This window comes from Phyllostomus hastatus, unplaced genomic scaffold (genome assembly GCF_019186645.2).
Source record: "Phyllostomus hastatus isolate PE091 unplaced genomic scaffold, TTU_PhHast_1.1 phas_contig_159, whole genome shotgun sequence".
NCBI classification, from domain to species: domain Eukaryota; kingdom Metazoa; phylum Chordata; class Mammalia; order Chiroptera; family Phyllostomidae; genus Phyllostomus; species Phyllostomus hastatus.
Window position 1 is genome coordinate 6,634,438 of NW_025333640.1, and position 25,475 is coordinate 6,659,912.

The 25,475-nt window shown below is 37.0% G+C and overlaps 1 protein-coding gene across 9 annotated transcripts in view; it reads left to right on the forward strand.

Annotated features, from left to right (window-relative positions):
* Nucleotides 1-25,475, forward strand: part of HMBOX1 (homeobox containing 1) — a 171,798-nt gene that overhangs the window by 38,962 nt on the left and 107,361 nt on the right. For all 9 annotated transcript variants that reach the window (XM_045831008.1, XM_045831011.1, XM_045831009.1 and 6 more), the window contains exon 2: nt 23,597-23,676. In XM_045831008.1, coding sequence (XP_045686964.1) covers nt 23,654-23,676 — 23 coding nt within the window. In that variant the 5' untranslated portion in view covers nt 23,597-23,653. The remainder of the gene's footprint in view (nt 1-23,596; nt 23,677-25,475) is intronic.

Below are 25,475 nucleotides of genomic sequence, written 5' to 3' on the forward strand. Positions count from 1 at the left end.
TCACTCCAGCATAGTGTAAAAGAAGGGAGACCGAGTTTAGAGTCAGGACCTTCTATGTAATGCTAACTCTGGCAGTTGTCAAATGTGTTGTTTACTGAATTACTTAGTGTTTTGTTACATCTTCTGAGCCATGGTTTTCTCATGAAATGACAATATTTATACCTCCCATATAGGATTGCAATGATGGTCAAATAAAAAATAGATATGAAAAATTATAGAGTGTAATTGCTCCTCTAACTTAATGTCTCATCATTATCATCATCAGTTTTTTTTATTAGAAGTCCTTAATCCTTAATTTCTCTGCTTGAAGAAAGGACCTCTCTTTTTCACATAACCAACTATAATTTTCTTTGAGACACTAAAATTTTTTAAAATTATACTTTATTGATTATGCTGTTATAGTTGTCTCAACTTTTCCTCCTTTATCCCCCCTCCACCCAGTATCCCCCACTGTGTCAGGCAATCCCCACACCCTTGCTCATATCCATGGGTCATACATGTAAGTTCTTTGGCTACTCCATTTCCTACACTGTACTTTATATCCCCATGGCTATTCTGTGACTACCAATTTGTACTTCTTAATCCCCTCACCTCTTCGTCCATTTTCCCACACCCTCCTTGCATTTGGTAACCATCAAAATGCTCTCCATATCCATGATTCTGTCTCTCTCCTTGTTTGCATACTTTGTTTTTTAGATTCAATTGTTGATCATGTATTTTTTGCCATTTTATTGTTCATAATTTTAATCTTTTTCTTAAATAAGTTCCTTACACATTTCATATAATGATGATGATGAACTCCTTTAGTTTTTTTTTTTTTTGTCTGGGACGCTCTTTATCTGCCCTTCAATTCTAAACGATATCTTTGCTGGGGAGAGCAGTCTTGGCTGTAGGTCCCTGCTTTTCACGACTTTGAATATTTCTTGAAGATCTCTTCTAGCCTGCAAAGTTTCTTTTGAGAAATCAGCTGATTGTGTTATGGGAACTCCCCTATAGGTAACTAACTTCTTTTCTCTTGCTGTGTTTAAGATTCTCTCTTTATCTTTAGCCTTTGGCATTTTAATTATGATGTGTCTTGGAGTGGGCCTCTTTCCCTCCATCTTGTTTGGAACTCTCTGTGCTTCCCAAACTTGCATGTCTATTCCCTTCAACAAATTAGGGAAGTTTTCTTTCATTACTTTTATCAAATAGATTTCCAATTCCTTGCTCTTTCTCTTCTCCTTCTGGCACCCCTACGATGTGAATGTTGGACCTCTTGAAGTTGTCCCAGAAGCTGCTTATTCTCTCCCCATTCTTTTGGATTCCTTTTTCTTCTTCTTGTTCTAATTGGTTGTTTTTTGTTTCCTTATGTTCCAAACTATTGATTTGATTCTCAGCTTCATCTGCTGTACTATTGTTTCCCTGTAAATTGTTCTTCATTTCAATTAGTGTATCCTTCATTTCTGATTGGATCTTTTTTATGCCGTTGAGGGCCTCACTAAGTTCCTTGAACGTTCTTATAACCAGTGTTTTGAACTCTGCATCTGATAGGTTGCTTATCTCCATTTGTTTAGCTCTTTTTCTGGAGTTTTGATCTATTCTTTCATTTGGGCCTTGTTTCTTTGCCTCCTCATTTTGGCAGCCTCCCTGCGTTTGTTTCTATGTATTAGGTAGAGCTGCTTTGACTACATGTCTCGGTAATGTGGCCTAATGTAGGAGGTGTCCTGTAGGGTCCAGTGTCAGCCTCCCCTATCATCCAAGCTGGCTACTTGAGGTGCACCCTTCTTGTGGGCTGAGCACACCATCCTCTTTTAGTTGACCTGTGGTTGCTGTTGGCAGATCGTTGGAGGTATTTACCCAGGCCAGTCAGCTGCAAGGACTGGCTGTGACCACAGACCACCAATCTTCACCCTCTGTGGAGGATAAGCTGTGCAGAGGCAGGGTGGTGGTCTGTAGCTGTCCACTGGGTGTGATGGCCCTGGGGGTTCCCAGGTAGTGTAGGCCAAGGTCAGCCCCCACCTGTGTTTTGCCCAGGGCCACCCTGCCTGAGCTATAAAGCAGTCTGAGAGGGCTGCTACTTGTACTGGGCTTGGAGATTCCCAGCCAAAGCCAGGCTGTGAACAAGGCTGGGTGCTGCTGCTAGTGCTGGGCCTGGGGCCACTTAGCAATGGGTATGGGGGCTGAGGCCTCACCAAGGATTTGAGAAGTTGTGAAACATAAGCCAAGACCTGCCATTCATATAGAAAAGTCAGTTTGGGTGGGCCTGTGAGTTGGATGGGACAGAGAGTCTCAGGGCATCTCCAGGGAGGGGTCAACAGTGTTAGGCAGGTTGGTGGAGTCTCAGATATGGCACCCTCCTGCTGGTTCTATGGCTGTGTGGTAGGATGGCTCTGCTTGCCTTTCTGTCTGGTAGAAAGCTGTCTCCCAGCTCTGCCTTGATGCCAGACACTTCAGTTTCTCCCTAAATGCCTCTGCTTCTTTCAAGCTGCTACCTTGGTCCTGGAGCTCAGAAGGAGTGAGTCTGAGTAAGCCTGTGTGTGGATTCTTTAAGGGGAACTGCTGGGGGCTCCAGAGGTTTCTTCCACCAACTCAATCCCCACTGGTTTTTGCAGCCAGAAGTTACAGGGATTTATCTTTCTGGTACTGGAACCCTGGGCTGAAGCCTATTGTGGGGCTGGGACTCCTTGCTCCTGAGATATCCCTCCTGAATTTGTATCCACTACACATGGATGTGGGACCAGCCTGTTCCATGTCTCTGCCCCTCCTGCCAGTCTGGGTGCATGTGGTTTCTTTAATTCTGTAGTTGTCAAGACCTCTATTCGTCTCAACTTCTGATGGTTTTGAGTGATGGTTGTTCTAAATTTTAGTTGTAATTTTTCTGTGGTTGTGTGAGGAGGTGAGCTGTGTTTATGCCGCCATCTTGACTGGAAGTTTCTAAAAAAAATCTTATTGTTTCAATAGATATGTGAACAGATCTATAGACTCCAGTTTATCCTTTTGATCCTTGTTGACTATAGAAATATTAGTATAGTCACTTTTTTTTCATTTTTTCTTAAGGCAGTAACTGCTCATGTTACTTTTGTTATATTGTCTATAATTTTATGCCAAGCCAATTTTTTAAATCAGCATTACTCTGAGAAGCAATTAAAAAATTCTCAAGAGGTATAAAGATCATAAGTAATAATAATGTATTATTATATGAATAGATACCATAACACTCTAAAGATATACTGTGTGTTATATATTGGAAATATGATAGTAATAGAACTCATTGGTTATCAGTGTACTTTTGCCTGGAAACTTCCTCCATGTATTTTTTTTAGTGTAGCAAGATTCAGCTGTACACTAAAACATATAATCCACTGTGAGAAAGGAAAGATAGTTAAGTGGTTCCCAAGAACATATTAGGCACTTTGAGCTAAAAAGAATGACTTCATGGCAAATGAGAAAAACTCTATTGCTTTATAAAAGCACTTGTCTTTGGCACAGAGAAAATTAGTTTTGGTGTTTTTTTTTTTTAACATCTGAAAGTTAGATTGTACAGACTCATCTATGACTCATCCTTTATGAACGTAAGCTGTATTACAGAGGTTAAGAACCTTTTTTCTATTAAAGACCACTCAATCAGAAGGTTAAAAAATAACAGCAACCAAAGCTACTTTTAAAAAAACCCAAATTAAGGGATTTGTGGGCAAGAAAAATAGAAAACATTATCATTATGTTTTCGGTCATCCTGACTCTCTCACTGAGGCCAGGTGAGAGAGAGACAAGAGGAAGGATATAAGATTGGTAGTGAGGGTGGTGTAGCTGAGATGGTAAAGCAGATTTACAAATGGTTCTGAGAGCTTTGGAAGTAGGTATCGGTATTTCTCTACAGATATCTTAAGTCCTCTGAATTGTCGTAATAAGTTATTACTGTTTGTTATTCATACTCTTTGACATTCTTTTTATTTTTCTTATTAGCACTTAATTATTCTAAACCTTGGTTCTTTCTAAAGGGAAAACTATTACTTACATCATGTAGGGTCCTCCATGTGTTAGAATAGCATGGATTTCCAGAGTGATCAAGAATTTTATTGAAGGCAACCTGGGAGAAAACTGAAAAATTACTTAAAAATCAGAAAGTGCTGTTTGAAGGTGAAGCATGACACCTGTATCTGTTGCTGCTTATTAGTTTTATCTTGTCTCCTCCTCACCCCCTTTCCCTGCTTTGAGCCCCTTATCCACATTTTTTTTATACCTCAGTTACTAGGTCTCATCAGGGGTGATTCATTTTAGTCTCTCTCTTTTCTCTGTCATTTTCTCCTTTCAGTATCTGAGAAAACCACCTGCCTATTATATTACCCTCATTCAAATAAAGCAGGATAACTGACTTTTGCCTGAAATTATCATAGTAGAGTCCTTATGTATCTGGTATCCTACGCCTAGTCATTTCCCTATGTTTCAGATAAACTTGGGTATGTGTTCCACATCCCGATGATCATGAATCTATAATGTTAAAAAGGAAAGAGCAGTGTTGAAATGTGACCTTGCCCAAATCAACCTTTTTCAGCTGGCTTTCCTTATCTGCAAAATTAAGACAATTAGTGTGTACTCTTGAACCTAGTAGAATTTGTTGGGAGTATAAAATTAAACAAAGCTTTGTCAGTTGTAAGACCTCTGCAACTTCAAGATATTATGGGGATAATATTTCTGAAGTACCACTTAGGAAAGGCTACATTAAAATAAAATAGGTTCCTGTGAAAGCAGCAAGGGGTATCTTTTCAGTCTGTTTTCTTTATCTGTCATAGCCTCTTGATCCTCTCTGTGGAAATTCCATCCACCTCTAAAAGCCCAGAGCAGATGTCACCACCTTCATAAATTCTCTTGTTATGCCCTAAATTAAAAGTGATATAATTCCCTAGAATTTAGATAATTTAGCAACTTTTTAATAGACATAGCAGTTTCCTTATTTTTGCATTCCTTTTAATCTGCCCCCTGTTCCTGAGTAAAACATCTGGATATTATAAAACAATCATTAGTCTAGGGCATTAGTCACTCAAGCCTTAATGTTGTCTAAGGTCAAGGTCGCATAGGGAATACTGATGTCACCTTGGAAATTGGGGTCAGGCTTTCTTCAATCACACTGCCCTTTCTTCAAACACACTCGTGTTTTACACGGCCCCTGCCACAGTAGGCCTTTCGTACACGATGTTGCCTTCACTTAGAATTAGCGATTTCTTTCTTTGTATGATGCTGTCATCAGATCTGAGCTTTATCATGAACTCCTAAGAGAATCCTTCCCTGGCCTGTCACTAATTCCTAGTGACTCCTGTCCTAGCTCAACTTCTCCCACATATGTTCTCACAGTGCTGGATACCCCATCATAGCACTTAACACAAGTGAAGCTTTGCCATATATTTGTATAATTATTTAAATAATGACTCCCATTAAATGACACTCAGGGTAGAAATTGTGTATGTTCTTGGTCTCTTATTATACTCTTATTGTCTCTAGTGTATATGCCTATTGCTTATAGTACTTGGACACGGTTGTCACTTAATAAGGATTGAGTCCACAAATATCACTTTGACAAATATAAGACCAGAAGTTCTGGACCATTACATGGAATCCTTTGCTTAAAACTGACTTGTATCTTTTCTCTTAACCTTTCTGTGTATGTTTTGTTACCTAAAACTGAATGAAACTTGTCCTACTACCTTACCGGGTGTTGTGAACATCAAATGAGAAATGTGAAGGTACTTTGAAAAGTATGAAGTTGTATTCAAATATAAAACTACATCAAAAAGCTAGTCATATAAGAGGAAGAGACTGCCATGGATATAAAGTTCAGTTGACCCTTGAACCACACAAGGATGGGGGCGCTGACCCATGCACAGCTGAAAATCTGTGTATAATTTTTTATTCCCCCAAAACTTAACTACTAATAGTCTAATGTTGACCAGAATCCTTACCAGTAACATAAACAGTTGATTACCACATATTTTGTACATTACATGTATAATATACTGTATTCTTAAAATAAAGTAAGTTTAGGAAAGGAAAATGTTAAAATCATATGGAAGAGAAAATACATAGTATTTATTGAAAAATTGCATATTAGTGGACCTGCAGAGTTCAAACTCTTGTTTTTCAAGGGTGAACTGTAGCCCTGACTGATGTGACTCAGTGGATCAGGCATCATCCCATAATCTGAAAGGTTGCCAGTTTGATTCCCGGTCAGGGTACATGCCTGGGCTGTGAACCAGGTCCCCAGTTTGGGGCGTGTGACAGGCAACCAATCAGTGTTTCTCTCCCTCTCTTTCTCCCTCCCTTCCCCTCTCTCTAAAAATAAATAAGTAAAATCTATTTTTTTTAAATTAACTGTATAATACATGGATCATTTTATTGTTATTCTATAAACAATAGGAGTTGCATTTTGAGATGGAGTTGCATTTTGAGATGGATTTGACTTCTTATGTGAGAAATTATCTCTCACTGTCCATAGTTTAAGGTAGTATGAATATAATTTATTCCAATTGTGAAAAACATATGAACCAAAATTGCCTAAGACTAGACTTCTAATTCATTTTATGATTCAGCAAGCCCTGTGGTATTAGTACAAGCCCCATTTTTCACAAATATCGTATCTATGTATTTTTATTACCCTATTTTGCTGTGTATAATGTGCTCCTGTGTATAATACGCACCCATGGTTTTGGCCCAAAATTTCAGGAAAAGTCTTTTGTTTTAATTTTTTAATTCAAATTTTTATTTACATGTATTTAAATACTTGTTTTTTTATATATTATAAAGTAATTTTAACATTTATTTTTTAACATATTATGGTACAAGAAATTTTATGTAACATAATTACAAAGCACAAGGACATATACAAGGTGTTTCAGGTACTACCCATGTATAACATGCATCCATATATTTCCCCTCAAAAATTTGGGCAAAAAGTATGCATCATACATGGCAAAATACAGTACTTAACACTATGTGACTGGGAGGCATAAAAGATTTAATTGTATATGTTACTGTAACTCTGGATAAAATGGGATAGGAAAACATCAGTTAAATAAATTGAATTAATATTTTTTTGTATTTTTGGAGCAGAGCAAGGTATTCTCAACTTTTAAACCTCTGTATTTTGCCATTCCATAATTTTCTCCCTAGCTTATTAAAATATACTTATGTTTTCCCTTCCCTGTTTTTTGTTCCCAATTCTGCCTACCTTCACCCCTTTCATTCCTCTAATTTTTCTTCTTTTGAACTTCAGCAGTTTGAGTTGCAGGGGGAAAACCTGGCACTTAATCAAGAACATGATCTCATTGCTTTCAATGGCTTAGAAAAGAAACATTTTAAAGCAGTTGAAAGATTTCGCTTTGGAAAGTAGGTACTGCATAACTAAGTGTGTTGGTTCCCAGCAGAGCCTTGAGTAACCTCTTTCCAGCCATCCTCATGCTTTTTTCTCTTTTACATCCTGTTCAGTGAGCAATAGCCTAACTTTAAAAAAAAAAAAAAAGGTCCAGTGAGACTTTCCTTTTGGACATTTTGGCAGGGTGTTGTTTTCTCTTCTTTTACTCTCCTGCACAGTACTTTCATGTTTTTGTAGCATACTTGTTTCTATGCTCCAGCACCTATATGGAAATGGAGTAGAATGTTTAGTTCCCTCCTACTCACACAAACCCCAGCACTCTTCAGAGTTCCCTTAAGCATTTTTGGGAGTCCTCCAGTTGGATGTAACGTGTATTCAGGAACAGAAGTGAATATGCTGCCCTGGCTGGTGTGGCTCAGTGGATTAAGGGCCGGCCTGCAAACCAAAGGGTCGCCCGGCCGGCTTGATTCCCAGTCTGAGGCACATGCCTGGGTTGCGGTCCAGGTCCCCAGATGGGGGTGTGTGAGAGGCAACCACACACTGATGTTTCTTTCCCTCTCTCCCTCCCTCCCTCCCATTTCCTCTCTCCAAAAATAAATAAAATCTTTTTTTTTAAAGAAGTGAATAATCTTTTCCTACATCCTCCTTTGAAAGTCCATCCCCTTCAAGCCACTCCAGTATGGTGCGTTATCACTGCCACTGTTGCTGGGTCCAGTGCAAGGGATGGAAGTCGTGCCAGGAATGCTGTCTTTAGTGCTTTCAAAGCTGCCAATCTTCATGATACTCAGGAGGTGCAGGGCTGAGAATCCTGTTTCCCCTTCGCTCCTCCCATCCCTGTGTCTGTACCACACTTTGTCTCCAAGTCCCAAAGCAGCAGAGTTTGTGCTTACAGTTTCAGTCTTTTGAAAAGGTTTCTTATCTTTTAGATCTACCCTTTTACTCCTTTTGGGCTCAAAACCAGTTCAGAGAGCTAGATGGAAAAAGACACCATATCATTTCTTCCATTGTTCTTATATCATCTCACTCTCCTGCTCACCCCCTTAATTTCCCTAGGTTCCTGCTGAATTTTCCATCATCTGTAAACTAAAAGGTAGAATATTTTCTCTGTGGAGAGGGGTCACTGGCTCACTAGTTCTGATAGTTGAAGAATTTTTAATCATAATTGGAATCAGCTCAGCTAACTTGTTATATTTTTTAAAATTATTTTAAATATGTATTTACCTGGTACAAAATTTAAAAGATACAAAAATACATCCAGCACCTCCATCCCTCAATTATCAAGTTCCCCTCCCTGAGGGAATCATTATTACCAGTTTCTTCTGTATCCATCCAGAAATACTTTATGCATGTATAAACAAATCTATATATAGTTACTATGTATTCTTCCCCACTGGCCTCCTCCTCCCCTTTCACAACTGATATAGATACTCTGCTCTCCCTTGTTCTTTTCACTTGGAGTCTTTTTCATGTTAGCACATAAGGGATTTCTCAGTTTTTATGGCTGCATTGTATAGTTAGGTTATACCATAACTTATTTGTCTAGTCCCCTTAATGGTGGGCATTCAGGTTGTTTCTCATCTCTTCCTATTACAAATGCTACTGCAGAGAATAACACTGGACATATTATTTTGCTTGTGTATGAATATATATCTATGGAGTAGATTCCCAGAACTAAAATTGTTAGGTTAAAGGTTATATAATTTAGAACCTGCTACATTTTCAGCTACTAAATGCTGAGGAAGTTTTGTTTTGTTCTCAATGTCTAGCTTATATTCCAAACTTCTTTTCAGTAAAGAAGCTAGCTTTATCACTGCCCCATTTTACTTGTTGATTGCTCGCATAGTACACCAAAGACATGAAATAAGTAAGGAAAAAATGGATTTAGTTTTTGTTTTTCATGAAGACCTAAGTATAAAGAATTACTTCTCTGTCATGGAGCAAACCACAGTATATGCTGGGTGTTAAATGGCGGTTGCTACTTAGTGCCTAGAGGTAGGAGGGCCAGGTGAACTGGAGGGTACATTCCTCACACGAAAGGGGAAGTACAGGTCACCTCTCTCCAGTTGCTGGCACATGAGAGATTACAAACTCGGGTGACTCAGTGACAGATGAAATTTTTAAAATAAAAACAAAAGCCTTCATATCTATGTTTAGTCTCTTGACTTTTAAATACCTTGTACACCAAGCAAAATACATCCACAGGATTGATCCAACTCTCTAAACTTTCATTTTATGCTCTCTGCCAATTGCACATACAAAGGCAGCTCCTTGGTCTGCTACTTTAACTCTGACTCCCACATGTTTTAGTTCCTCATCATCTGCTCAGCTAGATGTTGACTCCAGATGTTCCACTGATTTCTAATACTCAGTTCTGTATATCATCATTATCCATTTTCCTAAATCTTTGTTTGAAATTTCCTTCACCTTGATGTTTTCCAGAAAAATGAGATATAGAAAAATGAGATTCTAGTACTACATTTCTATTCATTTAGTCTTCATATCCTATGCTTTCAGCAAGCATTTTTGTGTTTTAGACTGTTAGAATTTTATTTTTTTTTTATTTTTATTTTTTTTAAAGATTTTATTTATTTATTTTTAGGGAGGGAAGGGGGGGAGAGAGAGAGAGAGAGAGAGAGAGACATCAATGTGCGGTTGCTGAGGGTTATGGCCTGCAACCCAGGAATGTACCCTGGCTGGGAATCGAACCTGGGACACTTTGGTTCCCAGCCCGCGCTCAATCCACTGAGCTACGCCAGCCAGGGCTAGACTGTTAGAATTTTAACAGCCAGATACCAAAAATGTGGATGTTCATTATGTTCTCTCTATCTCTACCAGGATTCTTTCTAGATTTTGGTCATTGTTTGAAGAGGAAAGGGGAACATGATTATAGATATTGTAAGTATTAATGTAAAGCTTAGCAAGAAAGGTTTTTTCTGTCTGAATTCATTCATAGCATTCTTTGATTGTGCTTTGTTCTATGCGGTGTTGAAAAATGAATTAATAGCTTGCGCCAAAGCCTACACACATTTGATTACTATTCCCATTGGATCAAAAACTCTTACCTGGTAGATCTCCACTACTCCATTTTTTTTATTCCACTTTCCCCCAGAATTTCTCAGTGGTAAGGAGTATAGAGTTGTCAGCATCACCTCGTTCCTCTCTCGTCAGAGACTTGCATTGCCCCCACCACAATCCACACAGCTTCTGGGAGATGAATATAATTCCTTCAAATGGTTAGAAACTACTGCCTGAGATGCTTTTCCTCAAATAGTCACAGTCATTTATTCGTAATTAGAGTAATTAAAAGGTTAGTTATAGACACTATAAAAAACTGAATTTTGGAAAAGAAACTTGGGACAGTGTGTCCTTGCAGTTACTGGGGGTGGGGTGGGGTGGGGGGGGGTGGGGAGCAAGCGTTGTCCAAGAAGTTCTTGGCTGAGAGCTCTCTGCCTAACTCTGGATTTCTGCATACTCATGAAAATACTTTCTCATCATAGTTTAGTTTTCCAGATAAACTTCCCTCCTAGAAAGCAATATTCTCAGTTCCAGCCATTACATTGTTTTCCGATACTCTCCTTAAATGAGTTTTCCCTTAGGACGTGTTTTTGAAAAATTGTTGATTCAAACTTGCAAAAGGGCAAGGGAGCTAAACATTTCTCGGTGCCTTTTTTAAGGAGGCTTTTTTACTTTATCTTATTTAATCCTCTTATTAACACCTTGAGGTAGATATTGTCTACAATTCTCAGAGGAGGAAACCAGGCCTTAGCAAGATGAAGACATTTGTTTAAGGTAAAACTGCTAACAAGTGGAGGAACCTGATTTTTCAAACACAAAATAGTCTTGCTTCAGGTCTCTTACTCTTTGTATTATTCATTCCTACTCCCAGTTTGCATTTTAGAAAGATTATTTGGTTAACTATATGTAACAAAGAAGAATGGAGGTAGGTGAGGCAGTTGGAAACCATGACTTAATAAAGCAGCAGAAAGAGAAGGTCTTCAGTAAAATAGAGAAGGTCACACTGGAAACAACCTGCCAAGGAGTGTGATTGGTACCATTTGGTTTAGTATGTACTTGTGTTTTGTTTTAGTTTACCAAGAGAGTGCATTTTTCCAGCTGTAAATTTTAGTTTAAAATGACACCCTATTAGTTATATGTTGAAGTTATCTAACATTTACTATTTGGTGATACGGCATAAAATATAAACTCAGAATTTTAAGACTGAATCATTCTCTGCCTTTTATAGGGATTATCTTTAACCCGAATGAGCTTGGTAGATATTTAAATCTTTATTTTTACTCATATATTAACTGATACAAAAGAAGTAATAAAGAGCCTGATGTACAGATTTAGTATATTTTTCATGCTGGTTAGATATAATATAAAAAAAATTGAAACTGATTTGAGTCTGAAAATTATTCCAAAGATTAAAGAATGCTTGTTACCTATAATTAGATATCAATCTGTAGTACAGAGGATGCTTTTGATAGCTAGTTGTATTTGGTAACATACAATAAATAATTTAAAATATTAATACTGTGTGTATGGTACATTATACTTTATAATTGTCACTGTAGTTTGAGAACTCATGAGCTTGTTAGGAGATATCTGACAATAGTAATTTAGAGTAAGGGACCTGAAGTATATGGAGACTTTAACAGGTAAAATTGAGGTAAGCCATTGTGATTCTGGAGTACAATATATGACCTTGCTTGGAATGGGAAGGTCATGGGATATATAGAGGAACAAGAGAAATAGAGAAAAATGTGGTAGCTGTCTGTAGTCCCAGATTTTAAAGACAGGAGTGTGAGAAATCTGTGTGTTCCCCAGCTCTGGTTGAGAGAGCTCGGGAGAGCCTTTTCTCATGACTGCAGGTACTTTTTGTCTGTTCATTCAGGCAGTACAAAATGTGAGGTCCTAAAATAGCTGTAAGAGACTGTGGGGAATGTGGAAAATAAAAGAAACTATTGTTGTCCTTAGGATGCTTACAGTATTACAAGTATTGGGGTAAAGCATGAGTTGGCTCCCTGGAATTTGACTTCAACTTTTGTTGTAGAACATGGCCTGATTGGCTACCTCCTTATTTTGAATTATGTATTAGCATATCCTCCTGAGATATGGGAGGTAAAACACTTCTCCTCTTCTCTTTCAATGGAGAGCATATGAATTCCCTCATCCTCTGCCATCTTATCCTTGTTTCAGCACTTACTCCTAGTAAATTGATAAGATGGTACTTCAAAGCTAGTCTTAAGAGTAGTTGATAATGTTTTCTAAAGTACAATTTAATGGATTCTGGGAATGTCCAAAAATAACATCTCTACTAACATGTTGATGTCATAAATTCTACCATTAGCAGTTCAAGCTAAATTTCCTATTAAATTGGGACATTGCTAGTAAGACTCTTGATTTAATTCCTATAGCTAAGATAGTGTTTAGTATTTTCAGTAGAAATTTTCAACTAGAGGTTCCTCTCTGATGTGATCCTCCCAGTAGCCCTCACTGCTCTGATTTCATGTTCTAATACTATGTTATCCTTTGTTCATGCAACTCTAGCCATGTTGTTCTAGGTGCTATTCCTTCAACATGATAGATGATTTCTGCTTCAAGATCCTGATCTTGAATGCTCCATTCCCTATCTACATGGCTTGCTTCCTAACTTCATTCAGGTCTTACTCTAATTTAACTCCCTCACCAAAGCTTTCTCTGAACAGTGTTTTTTTTTTTTTTTAATTGTAACCCCATGACCCACAATCCTTAAACTCTTTCTCAGCTTTATTTTTTTCTGTTGTACCTATTATGATCTGAATACTGTATGTGTGACTTTTTTTTTTAAAGCCTGACTTTTATCACAAGAATGTAAGCTTTATGTGGTCAGGGATTTTGTTTTGTTCATTGCGTATTTGCCGGTGCCTAGCATGTAACAGGTGCCAGTGAATATTTATTGAAAGCATAAATGAATAAATATAAGATCATGCAGGATTGAGTCATAAAAAGATGTGCCTATAGAGAAAGTGGATACCAAACAATGATTTCATTGTATAGTTTTCCTTAATATGGTATTTCTCAACTTCTGACCAAGATGGAGACATAGGTAGATGTGCTTTGCTTTCTCACACAACCAAAGGAAGGACAACAACAAACATAAAAACAGAAAACAACCAGAACTGCCAGGAAATTGAACTGTATGGAAGTCCTACAACCAAGGAGTTAAAGAGGAAATATATAGACTGATAGGAGGGGTGGAGACAGGCAGCTGGGGTGAGAGGACGCACAGTAAGGCAGCAGCTGGCAGACTGGGTGGTCCCATGTTTGCATGTGGATAAACCAGGAGCAACAACTGGGGAGTGCAATAGACCACGTAACCCGGAGTTTCAGTGTGGGGAAATAAAGCCTCAAAACCTCTGGCTGTAAAATCCTGTGTGTGTGTGTGTGGGGGGGGGGGGGTGGTCAGTAGCAGGAGAAACTCCCAGCCTCACAGGAGAGTCTCTTGGAGGGACCCATGGGGTTGTAGAACGTACACAAACCCACCCACCCAGGAATCAACACCAGAAGGACCCAGTTCACTTGTGGATAATGGGGGAAGTGACTGATGTGGATAATGGGGGAAGTGACTGATAATGATGTGAGAGCCGAACAAGCAACATTGTCCCATCTGACCCCTCCCCTACTTACAGTGCAAGTGGGTTGCCCCACCCTGGCCAATACCTAAGTCTTTGCCCCTTACAATGTAACAAGTGTGCCAAAACCAAGAAATATTGCTCAAATGAAAGAACAGATCAAAACTCTAGAAAAAGAACTAAACTACAAGGAGATAGCCAGCCTATCAGATGCAGAGTTCAAAACACTGTTAATCAGGATCCTCACAGAAATGATTGAGTATGTCTGCAAAATAAAGGAAGAATTAAAGCTATACAAATTGAAATAACACAAAATATACAGGGAACCAATGGTGAAGGGAAGGAAACCAGGACTCAAATCAACGATTTGGAACAGAAGGAAGAAATAAACATTCAAATGGGACAGAATTTAGAAACAAGAGTTCAAAAAAAATGAGGAGAGGCTTAGGATCCTTCAGGACAACTTAAATGTTCCAATGTCTGAATCATAGGGGTGCCAGAAGGAGAAGAGGAAGACCAAGAAATTGAAAAATTATTTGAAAAAATAATGAAGGAAAACTTCCCTATTCTGGTGAAGGACATAGACGTGCAAGGCCAGAAAGCTCAGAGAGTCCCGAAGAAGTTGGACACCCGAGGAGGAACATACCAAGACACATCATAATTAAATCACCCAAAATTAAAGATAAGGAGAGACTCTTAAAAGCAAAAAGAGAAAAGGACACAGTTACCTACAAAGGAGTTCCCATAAAACTATCAGCTGGTTTCTCAAAAGAAATATTGCAGGCAAGAAGGGGCTGGAAAGAAGTATTCAAAGTCATGAAAGGCAAGAACCTACATACAAGATTACTCTATTCAACAAAACTTTAATTTAGAATGGAAGGACAGATAAAGCACTTCCCAGGTAAGGTCAAGTTAAAGGAGTTCGTCATCACCGATCCCTTATTATATGAAATGTTAAAGGACTTATGTAAGAAAAGAAGAAGATCAAAACTATGAACAGTAAACTGACAACAGACTCACAACTACCAAGAACTGAACCTAAAAACCAAAAACAATCTAAGCAAACAACTAGAACAGGAACAGAATCAGAGAAATGGAGATCACATGGAGGCTTATCAGTGGGGAGGGGGAAGGGGAAGAAAGGGGAAGAAGGTACAGGGAATAAGAAGCATAAATGGTAGGTACAAAATAGACAGGGGGAGGGTAAGAATAGTATAGAAAATGGAGAAGCCAAAGAACTTATATGTACGATGCATGGACTTGAACTAAGTAGGGGAATGCTGGAGGGAGGGGCTGTGGGGCAGAGGGTGATAAAGGAGAGAAAAAAAAGGAACAACTGTAATAGCATAATTAATAAAATATACTTTAAAAAATATGGTATTTCTCACAATATATTAAATTCTCTCTCTACAGGAAATACTTGTTAGATTCAACTATGGATAGCTTCTGTTTGCCATTTATAACTTTTCTGAACTTTTAATAAAACCTTTAAATGACATGCATTTAATTGACCCCAAGTTTCTGAATGATTGACAGGTGAATTAGTGTAAGCACTAACCTAGGAGTCAGAGTTTCTGGCTATTACCAGATTGTTTTTTTTTCATCTGTAAGCTGAGGTGATTGGAAAACATTGTTAACATCAATTCAAGCTTAATATAAGATTTTATGATTCACCTTAATGTAGCTTAATGAAATCTCTTACTCTAATCCTATAATTATTTCATTTATTATACATTGGGAAACTGCTGCATTAGGGGAAATGCAAAATGAGGAGGGAGATAGTGTATCTTCCAGAAACGTAAAAGCACAAGTTTTGCTCTGGTAATTGTTTATCAATGTATTATATATTCTACCTGCAAAAGAGAGTGGAGGCTTCAAAAGCCACACAAATGAGCAATAGATCAGGGCATCTGAACTGGTTCTGTGAATAAATTGTTAAAGTTTTACATCAAAACATTCTAGATATATGCCAATAGGAATATTTTTGTGTGTGTGTGTTTTAGTCCAAAGGATACTCCCTTTTTTTCAATGATAGTCACATAGACTTACAGAATTATTTATAAAGATGGTAGGAGATTGCCATTCAAATTTTAAGTTTTCCTGTTGTAGTAAACTCCAGAAAACTGTCATAGGTTAAGCAATGTGGAGTTGCTGAACTCGTGAATGCTCAGTTTAGTCATTTTAACTACCTGAGAGGCATCAAAAGTTCTAATAAGTTTGGCTCCAGGAGCTTTGTGATGTAGACTGTAAACCAACAACAGGATATCTCCTTAGTCCTGGGAACACTCACTCATGTACCCACCCAGCTATCAAGAGCAAAGTCCTTTTTTTCCCCTTAGCATTTGCATAGTGTTTAGCTTATAGCAGATACTTAAATGCTTATGCAAAATGTTTTAATTGCATTACTTTAAAATTTACTAACATAGAATCTTTTGGTGTTAATATTTTGGTTTTTAGGATCAGAACCTTAGAGATTATCATAGTTGATTGAGACTTGAAAATAGTTATTTTCTTTTATTTCTTCACTAAGCAAAAAATTATCTACTGCTTACAGTGTTGCTAGCACATTGGTAGGAACTAGAACTACAATTGATAAGAAACAAACCTTGCTCTTAAAAAGCTCACGTTCTAGGAGAGAAAGATTTGTGTATGAATTGTCATAATATAGTATAGCAAATATATTTATGATACTCTACTAGCACAGAGTTTGTAGAGGGGGGTTTACTGTCTTATTAATAGGAGTCACGGAGACTGGTAGAAAGAAAGGTGGAAAGAAGGCATTCCATTTCTAAAGGGCTGAGAGAACTCCTTGGCTAGGGGTAAGTACTTTCTATGTAGGATGAGGAGTAGAGGTTAGAGAAACTAGTTTGGGAATACTTATGAGTGGCTTTGCTATCAAATTTGCCTTCAGTTATGAATAATCAAGTTTATTTAGGTTGGAATGTTAGTATGGGAAAAATATGGGTTATTTTGGGTGATGGTATGCTCAAAATTGTCTTTATGCCTAGATATTGTATTTACACAAGAGATGTGGCATTGCATTACTAGGGTTCTTTCTTGTCCTCTAAACCAGTGATTTCCAAGTAGCATTACCTCAGGAGCTGTTTAAAAATATTTTTGGACTTCCACCTCCAGTTATTTGGATTCAGTAGGTCCAGAATTGGCTAGGGATTCTGTGCTTTCAAAAGACACCCATGTGATTCTGATGCACAGCACAGTTTGGGAACAACTGACTTACACTGACATGGAGAAAACATACTCTTTGCTGTGATATATTTGCACTGTAATTCCTTAAAAATGAAGTAGGATCATGTGTAATTTAACAGTAGCTACCCCATGGGAATAGAACACCCTGAGACTTTAATAGTAGGGGATGATAATTAAATACTGTAGTATAAACAGCAGCTGATCCATAGATGTGTTTTTAACTTAAGTGAATCAGAAAATCTGAAATCAAGCCACAGAGTATACAAGAACAACTCCAGAAGTAAGGAAGCTACAAGGGAAGCGGCCTCTAAAATGACTGAGGGATACAAGTGCTAATGATTGGTGTCAAGTACAAATGAGGCCACCTACAGAGGGAGGGAGAGATGGTGGCTCAGCCTCTGACATAAGGGTGAGTCTTTTCTAACATTTCACAAAATAGTCAATAAAGTTTACCAGCGACATGTTATTAACAGAGAAATGTGTGTTTTCATTTTCAGGTTATATAACTATGTTAGAATACAAAAAAAAGTAGGGAACATATTTAAGGTGATATCAAAAACCACCACATCTCTTAATCAAAACCTAGAATTCCTATATTAGACTACCATAGTAAATTCTAGAGAACATGTGGCAGTCAGTCATGTGGCTCTTCTGATTGATTGTGTCCATTAATAAAGCTTCAAGATCGTCTAGCAGTGAAGTATAGTAGTCTAGAGACTCCTTTCCAAAAGCCATAAAGAATATTAATATTCCACCTTTTTCTATCTATTCCTGAGTTAGTTCAACTAATAACAAAAATAGTGTCTTTTATGTTCCAGATACTACTGTAGGAGCTGGTACAGATAACAGACAATAATGGCACAGATTATAGACACATAAACACGTAACATAAACATGTCAACTAGTAATATTTGCTTAGAATAAAAATTAAAAATGAAGCTATTTTGCTGTTTTTCTTTTCTTTTTTAAAGCTGGGTTTAGGGAAGGGGACCCTGGGAAAGGAAAGCCTGGTTAAACATAGATGTTTAATTACTGCTTCTTGAATTAATGTGCAAGACTTTTTGTCTGCAGATTTAACACACACAAAAAATGACTTGGTGGTGGGAGAAAGTAATATGTAATTTTAGGTCCAGGACTGGAGAACTAATAGTTCCCTGTGTCCTGCTGTGGTTAGGTGCTCTGTAGGAGTCTTGTGTTGAATTTGGGGAGCCACTTTTTAGGAGAAGAAAGGATGATGACAAACCATGTCCAACTAGAAGAAGGACTGGTAATATTTATCATGGAAACTCTTTGCCAAGATTATGCAGATATTTAAAAGGCTGCTTTGTGAAAGAGAAAAGAAGTTTAAGTTTAGTCTTTATTGATTCAGCCAGATGAGTGGGTTGAAATTACAAAAAAGAGATTGAGAATCAAAAAAGGCAGATCTTTATCACAAATACTCTCCATTAAACTTTCCTGTCACTGGAAATGTAGGGGGAAGCTATATAAGTATCAATAGGTCTTTAGAAATTTGACAAGTAGTATATGTAATAAGGCGTTTGCAATAGAAATCTCCATGGAATGTGACATACTTAACCTTTAATCATGAAATATAATGAGTAAAACTTAATGTAAACATCCTTAGATATTTTTCTAAAAAATCATCAGATAGAAGTACCGTATTTTGCCATGTATAATGCATACTTTTTTGCCCAAATTTTTGAGAGAAAAAATAAGGATGTGCATTATACATGGCTAGTACTAAATCTGTGTCCATATATATGTTTTTAGTTCTTTTATGTTTGTGTGTCAAAAGTACAACTCTAGAAAGCAATAATGATATCTGTATGCAAAATAATACCCTGGGATATGATAATTGGTTTTGTTTCTAAATATAAATACATAAATAATTGAATTAAAAAATTAAAACATAAGATTTTTTTGCCTGAGAGTTTGGGCCAGAAACACGGGTGCAGTTATAGATGGGAATGCACACACGGTGAAACACAATGTGTCTGTTGCTCAATTTGCTGCACAGTATCTGTCATCATTAAACATTCGCTCCAGAGAATGAAAATAAATAGTGTACCTAATCTTGTATTTTGAAGAAAGATGAAACCTAACATAAGTACTTAAGCTACAGTTTTAGTAAGGAAGTTCATTAGCTGATTGACCTTGGGCAAGTAGTGTCTTGTCTTAATTACCCACCTCAGGGGATTGAGAAATTAAATGAGTTTGTGCACCTAAAGCACTTGCCCAGTGAGTGTCTGGCCCAGGGAAGTATTCTTTAATAGTGTTAGTGGTTGTTACTTACAGTTTTAAGCTATCTAGAGGCATTATTTGAGAGATTAGTATTTTAATCTGAGTTTTTAATTCCTAATATCTGTGGGTTGTTGTTTTTTTTCCCCACAATTGTCCGTGTGCTTCCCAGGTCATAGCTAACTGTGGTGAGGCCTCATTTATCTGGCATTGTTCAAGGGAAACTATGTTTGACTTTAAGTGAAACAACTTCTGATTAACTTCCTAAAATGTGAACTTTCAACCATTTCAAGTTTTAAAAACAAGTATGTCACTCACATAATTTTCTGCCCTTTTGAAACAAAGACCCTAAGCATCCCTCTTTGAGACGTGTCAGTGTTGTTGTGGGTAGGCACAGGGTGGGGCCAAGGTACAGTTCACCCCTGTCCGTAGGGAAAACAACACAGTGATCAGTGAAGAGCTAACACAAGAGTGAACTCTGTTTCTTGTGAACCTGCTTTTGCCCTACTCTGCATTTATAATTAAATAGATGTTTTCATTTATATTTTCCTTTTTAAGTAGCTATCACTTTTTTCCTTTAATAAAATCCTTTTTATGCATTTCCCAACCACTTTCTAAATTTTTATGTCTAATCTACCCTGGATTTGGAAACCAGCTATTAAAGCTTTCTAATAATTATATGTTTAGAATGATAAGATGTCTGGAATTTGCTTGAAAATATCCAGGGGAGCAGGGAAGGGAGTTGTTCATTATTCAGCCTGGATGATGGATACAATTTTTACTCTGTTCTTTCTGCCCTTGTATATGTTTGCAAATTTTCATAAAAAGTTTCTAAAAGCCCCAGGTCTATGTATATTTATTTCTTATCCTTGTAAGGATTCACAAGAAGCCTTGTAGTATTATCTTTGGACAGAAAGACTCAGAGGTAAGGGTGGAGATGTTCACTTTTTATTTGTTATGGTGGAGTTTTTTTTAACTGCCATGTATTAGGTTTATTTATATATTCATATGTATGTTTCTTTTTTTTAAATGATTGTTTTTTAAAGATTTTATTTATTTATTTTTAGAGAGGGAAGGGAGGGAGATAGACAGAGAGAGAGAGAAACATCAATGTGCGGTTGCTGGGGGTTATGGCCTGCAACCCAGGCATGTACCTTGGCTGGGAATCGAACCTGTGACACTTTGGTTCCCAGCCCACGCTCAATCCACTGAGCTATGCCAGCCAGGACTCATATGTATGTTTCTGATATATATCTAATCTGGAAGAAGGTTCACCTTCTTACCTGTAAATTGAAAGTACTAACAACATCAAACTTACGGGATCGTGAGGCTTATGTACCTCTGTATTTTAATGCATTTTTTGCTTTTGTTTTTAGATAGATATTTTAAGTGGATAACACTGGGTTCTGTGGGAGGTGCTGAAAGAACAGCGAAAGGGGCTCTGTAATGGTTGTTTGAAACATCTGAGAATTCTTTTTTGTACCAAAATCTGAGTTTAAGGGTCATGGTAATAAGTATTTGCAGTGATGGCTTGCTTGTCTTTTATGTCTTTATTTCTTGATTTAAATATTCTGCCCTTTCTGTGTTTACCATTATTGAGTGAAACAGAAACATGTCCAACTGCACAATGTAAATTCAATTGTAAATCACCACTGACATACTGGATTCACAATTAAGCGTTTCCCAAAGGTGGGAGTATAATTTGGTGCCTCTTTGGGAGGCAGTTTGATAAAATCTGTCTGTCATAGTTTACTGTGTATACTCTTTGCCATAACAATTCCTTTGCTGGAAATTTATCCTAAAGTTAACACTCATATGTATACAAAGATGTGTGAAGAAATTGTGTCTGCTGTCTGGGTAGAAGAGAAAAAAGGAGTGTGGAGTGGGAGGCAGACACCTTTATTGTATGCCTTTTGAAGTTCACCTTTTCTTTTACCTTACACAGTCACACTTTTTATATTAAAGAGAAAAGCTAGGGTAAAAAGAGCCTTCTTACCACCTGTGGGTAACACAGCATCTACAGGTCCTTGTTTCCAGGGAATTTTCTGGGTTATATTTTTCTTCAAGGGTCAGCAATGCTGATAGTAGGCTTTTCTTCATTGCTCAACCTGACTTTGTGTAGGATTTTGACAACTCTCAATTAATCATTTAATAATTGAGTCCAGTTCTGATAGTAGGAACTTTTATAATTTTATTGCAGAACTGTATGGATTTATCCTTCTGTACCTGTAATCCTTACACATACCCATCCTTCAACCCAACTTCATTACCTTTTGACTACCTGTTTTCTCTCCATATACTTAGATATATGTGTGTGGTTCTACTCTATTTTGTAAACATACCTCCTAATCTCTCTGTTCCTTCTCTCTGGAGTTTTTCTTCCAATGATTGTCACCTCCCTTCACACCTTGGTTTGGTGAAAGTCTTATTCTAATCTTCAGATAAAAGCTGAGATTTCACTTTAAGTTTTCCCAGTTCTTTGTATCCTAAATTCTTCTAAATTGTTACTCTCAGAAACTTTGTATTTTTAGTGTATTCACATCATGCCTTTTAGCAGAGATGTGTGTGTCTACTTGTTATTTGACTCTCTCCCACAGTTTAATAAGCTCCTACACTGCTGGTATCATATCTTACTCATGACCTTGTGCCAGTGCCAGGGTATGTAGCCACTTAGTATATTTTAACTGGATTTGAGCAAGAGTGAAAAATGTGTATTGACCAGTAATCAGCTTTGTGGCTTCGTGTTGCTATTTTGTCTTGGAAATGCAATCAGCAACATTTTCAGTAGATTTCTTTGTACTTTATATTTACTTTTTTCAATCCTCACCCGAGGACATTTATTTTTATTGCTTTTAGCAAGAGAGGAAAGGGAGTGGTGAGAGAGAGAGTGAGAACCATCGATTGGCCACCCGCTCCTACATGCCCCTGCTGGGGATCAAACCCTTGACCTTTCAGTCCATGGGACAATGCTCCAACCAAGTGAGCCAAACTGGCCAAAACAAGAAACTGTATCTACTTTTTTAGGGTAGATATTTCTCAAGTCAGCAAGAAAATTAAGTACAATAGGAAGTTCATTAAAGCTACAATTTTTAAGATATGCAAATGTGAAAGGTTTCTAACTGTACTCTATATTTTGCATATATCATTAGCCACTGTTAGACATTTTGATCTTGTTTAGTATAATTCAGTGCTGAATGTGTACTTTAATGGGAAGGTTTTTGACATCAACATTTTAAACTTTCATCTAATTTATAATCTTAACTTTAAATTAATGGAAATGTTTGCCTGTGTAGATTGTGGTTTGAAACTGCTAATAAGTTCAGTCGATGATACATGATCTTTAGCTCCTAAACCATGAATCGTAGATTTCATTTTTTGTTAACCTCTATTTCTAAATTGAAAGGGGTCAGAGTGAGTGGCAAATAAAGCAAGAGAATACAATCAGAAAGTAAAGTATTAACCTCAGTTTTTCCGTTATTAACTTACACTTGCTTAGTAACCTAAATACAATACTGATATTCTTCGTCTTTAAAATGGGTGGTAACAGCCTCTGATACTTGATAGTTTGTGAAGTGCTTTATCATTACCATTTTAAAAAATGATTTAACTTCTTGTAGTTTGTTGTAGTAGTTATCTACTATTCCTGTTTTGATTGATGAGGAAATTAATGCTTAGAGAAAGTAAGTTACTCAAGATTTGCCTAGAGAAATTAAGTCACTCAGGATTTGGCTAGCAGTGAAATAAGAAACATACTTGGAATGAGACCCTAAAATTTACCACACAGTTAAGGCCTTTAGCTACAATCATACTGGGGTGTATTTTTTGTTTGTAGAATTCTACATAAATGCACTGATGTTATTATCAAAGAGTTATCTTGAATGTCATATATGCACATATATTCCATTGCATGTTTAAATCTTTTTCTGTGGGTGGTGTCTGATAACAGATTAACATTCAGAGGGTTGGTTTTCATTACTTTTTCCAAGTGAATAATTTCTAAAACTATCACTAGTATTTTTCTGATTTTAAAATTTTCCTTCAAACCGATATTTCATTTTAAAATTACAGCATAATTTTAAAGATATAATTAGCTGATGCTAAAATGTCAATATCCTTGAGTTGTATAATTAAATTTTTTATGCAATACTTGATTAACAAATACAAAATTTCTGAATTTTCTGTCTTTATTCCACAGAATGGTAAATAACACCGGTCATCTCTAGAAAGGATATTGATTCACCTCATGTAAAGTATGCTCAGTTCCTTCCCAGTGGTGTAAGTATCCAGTCCTTCTCTTAGTTTTTATCTTCTTAATTGTTTTAGATACAGTGAAGAAGTCATGATGATGATGATTCAAAAATGAAAGCAGGCGTCTGTAGAGTTGGAAGAATTTTTTCATAATCGTGTGGTAATTTCTTTGATAAATTTTCAAATCTATCAACTTTCTCTTTTACCATTTCTGTTTTCAACTTTTAAGTCAGACATTAATTTTTAATTCAACATAAAATTACTTGTTATTTTAAATTGCTTCATAGCCTAGAAACATGTGAAATAGATGTTTAGCCATTTGAGAGAACTGGTGCTAGATCCCTTGTGACAAGCACACTTGTTGGAAGCATGTTACCTTAATACTGTCTTTTGTGTGCAAACTCCTAGCACCTTAGCTATTTTTCTTTAACCTACTGGGGATGATAATGTAGTTAAGTCTATTAGCTAATGTAGTTGTGAGCCTTCCTTTGGAGTCAGGCAAAAAACACAAATTGTGATGATGGTATTATGTTGAGAATTTTTGTGTGTGTGTGCTAGGATATGAACTGTAACCACTAGTTCATATTAAATAGGCCTCTGAGTAAAAGTATTCCCGTAATTTCAGATATTAGAGAAGATAGAGTATCTATTAGCTCATTAAGTGCATCTTTAGAGTCTAATGCAGAATGCCTTTAGCATAAGTATTTTCTAAAATTTGGTGCAGTCTCAGTTTCAATTAAATTCCTTCCGTTTTGGTTGACAGTTCTATAATCCAGTAAGTAGACACTAAGATAGGTTTTCCTTATTATCTAGGTTTTTCATTAAAGGTTTTCCCCCCCTCTCACTGATGTAGCCATTTATCGCAAACACTCTGGAATAGGCCCAGAAGATGTGAGGCGCAGCCTGTGCTGCTACTGAGTAGCTGTGTCCCTGGGAAGTGGAAGGCACTGCATGGCTTTGGACTGTAGTCCCCCACCCCTTCTTTTTTTTTTTTAAAGAATTTATTTAAGATGGCTATTCTTAATGGCCATTAGAATATAAACATCATTTGCCCTGGCTGGTGTGGCTCAGTGGATTGAGTACTGGCCTGAGAACCAAAGGGTCGCCTGTTCCATTCCCAGTCAGGGCACATGCCAGGGTTGCGGGCCAGGTCCTCAGTGAGGGGTACACAGGAGGCAACCACACATTGATGTTTCTCTCCCTCTCTCCCTCTCCCTTTAATAAATTTATTTATTAAAATAAATAAATAAATGAAATCTCTTTTTAAAAAGAATGTAAGCATCATGAGGTTAGGAGGTTAGGAATATTTGCCTGATTTGTTCCTTGTTGCATCCTCTGTGGTCTGACATGTAGGAAGCACTCAGTCTTAGTTGAATTAATGATTTTTGTCTAAATGGTCTCCAGTTCTCTGATTCCACACTTAATTTGTATCTCCCCTTCTATAAACTTGTTTTTACTTGGATTTTTTTTCCCAAACATGCATGAAGTAGCTACAGAGAAATTTCAATCTTAATCACTGGTGATTTAGAAATAACTATTAAAGAGTGATTGACACATTAGAATATAATGCTCTGTTTCTCCAAGTCTTTTTATTATGAAAAGAATATTTTTATATTGCTATCTACCATCATAGCCTCTATTATGCTCTTATCAGTTTTCCTATTGGTTTGAATTATGGAATTATTTTATCATACTGTCATGCTCCATCCCTAGTAAATCTTCATTTCTTACTTATTCTTACTTCTTGTAATTTTCTTACTTTAAGACTGCCACTTCTTTGATGGTAACATTAATTGTGAAAGACGGTGACGTGCCATAAATAGTAA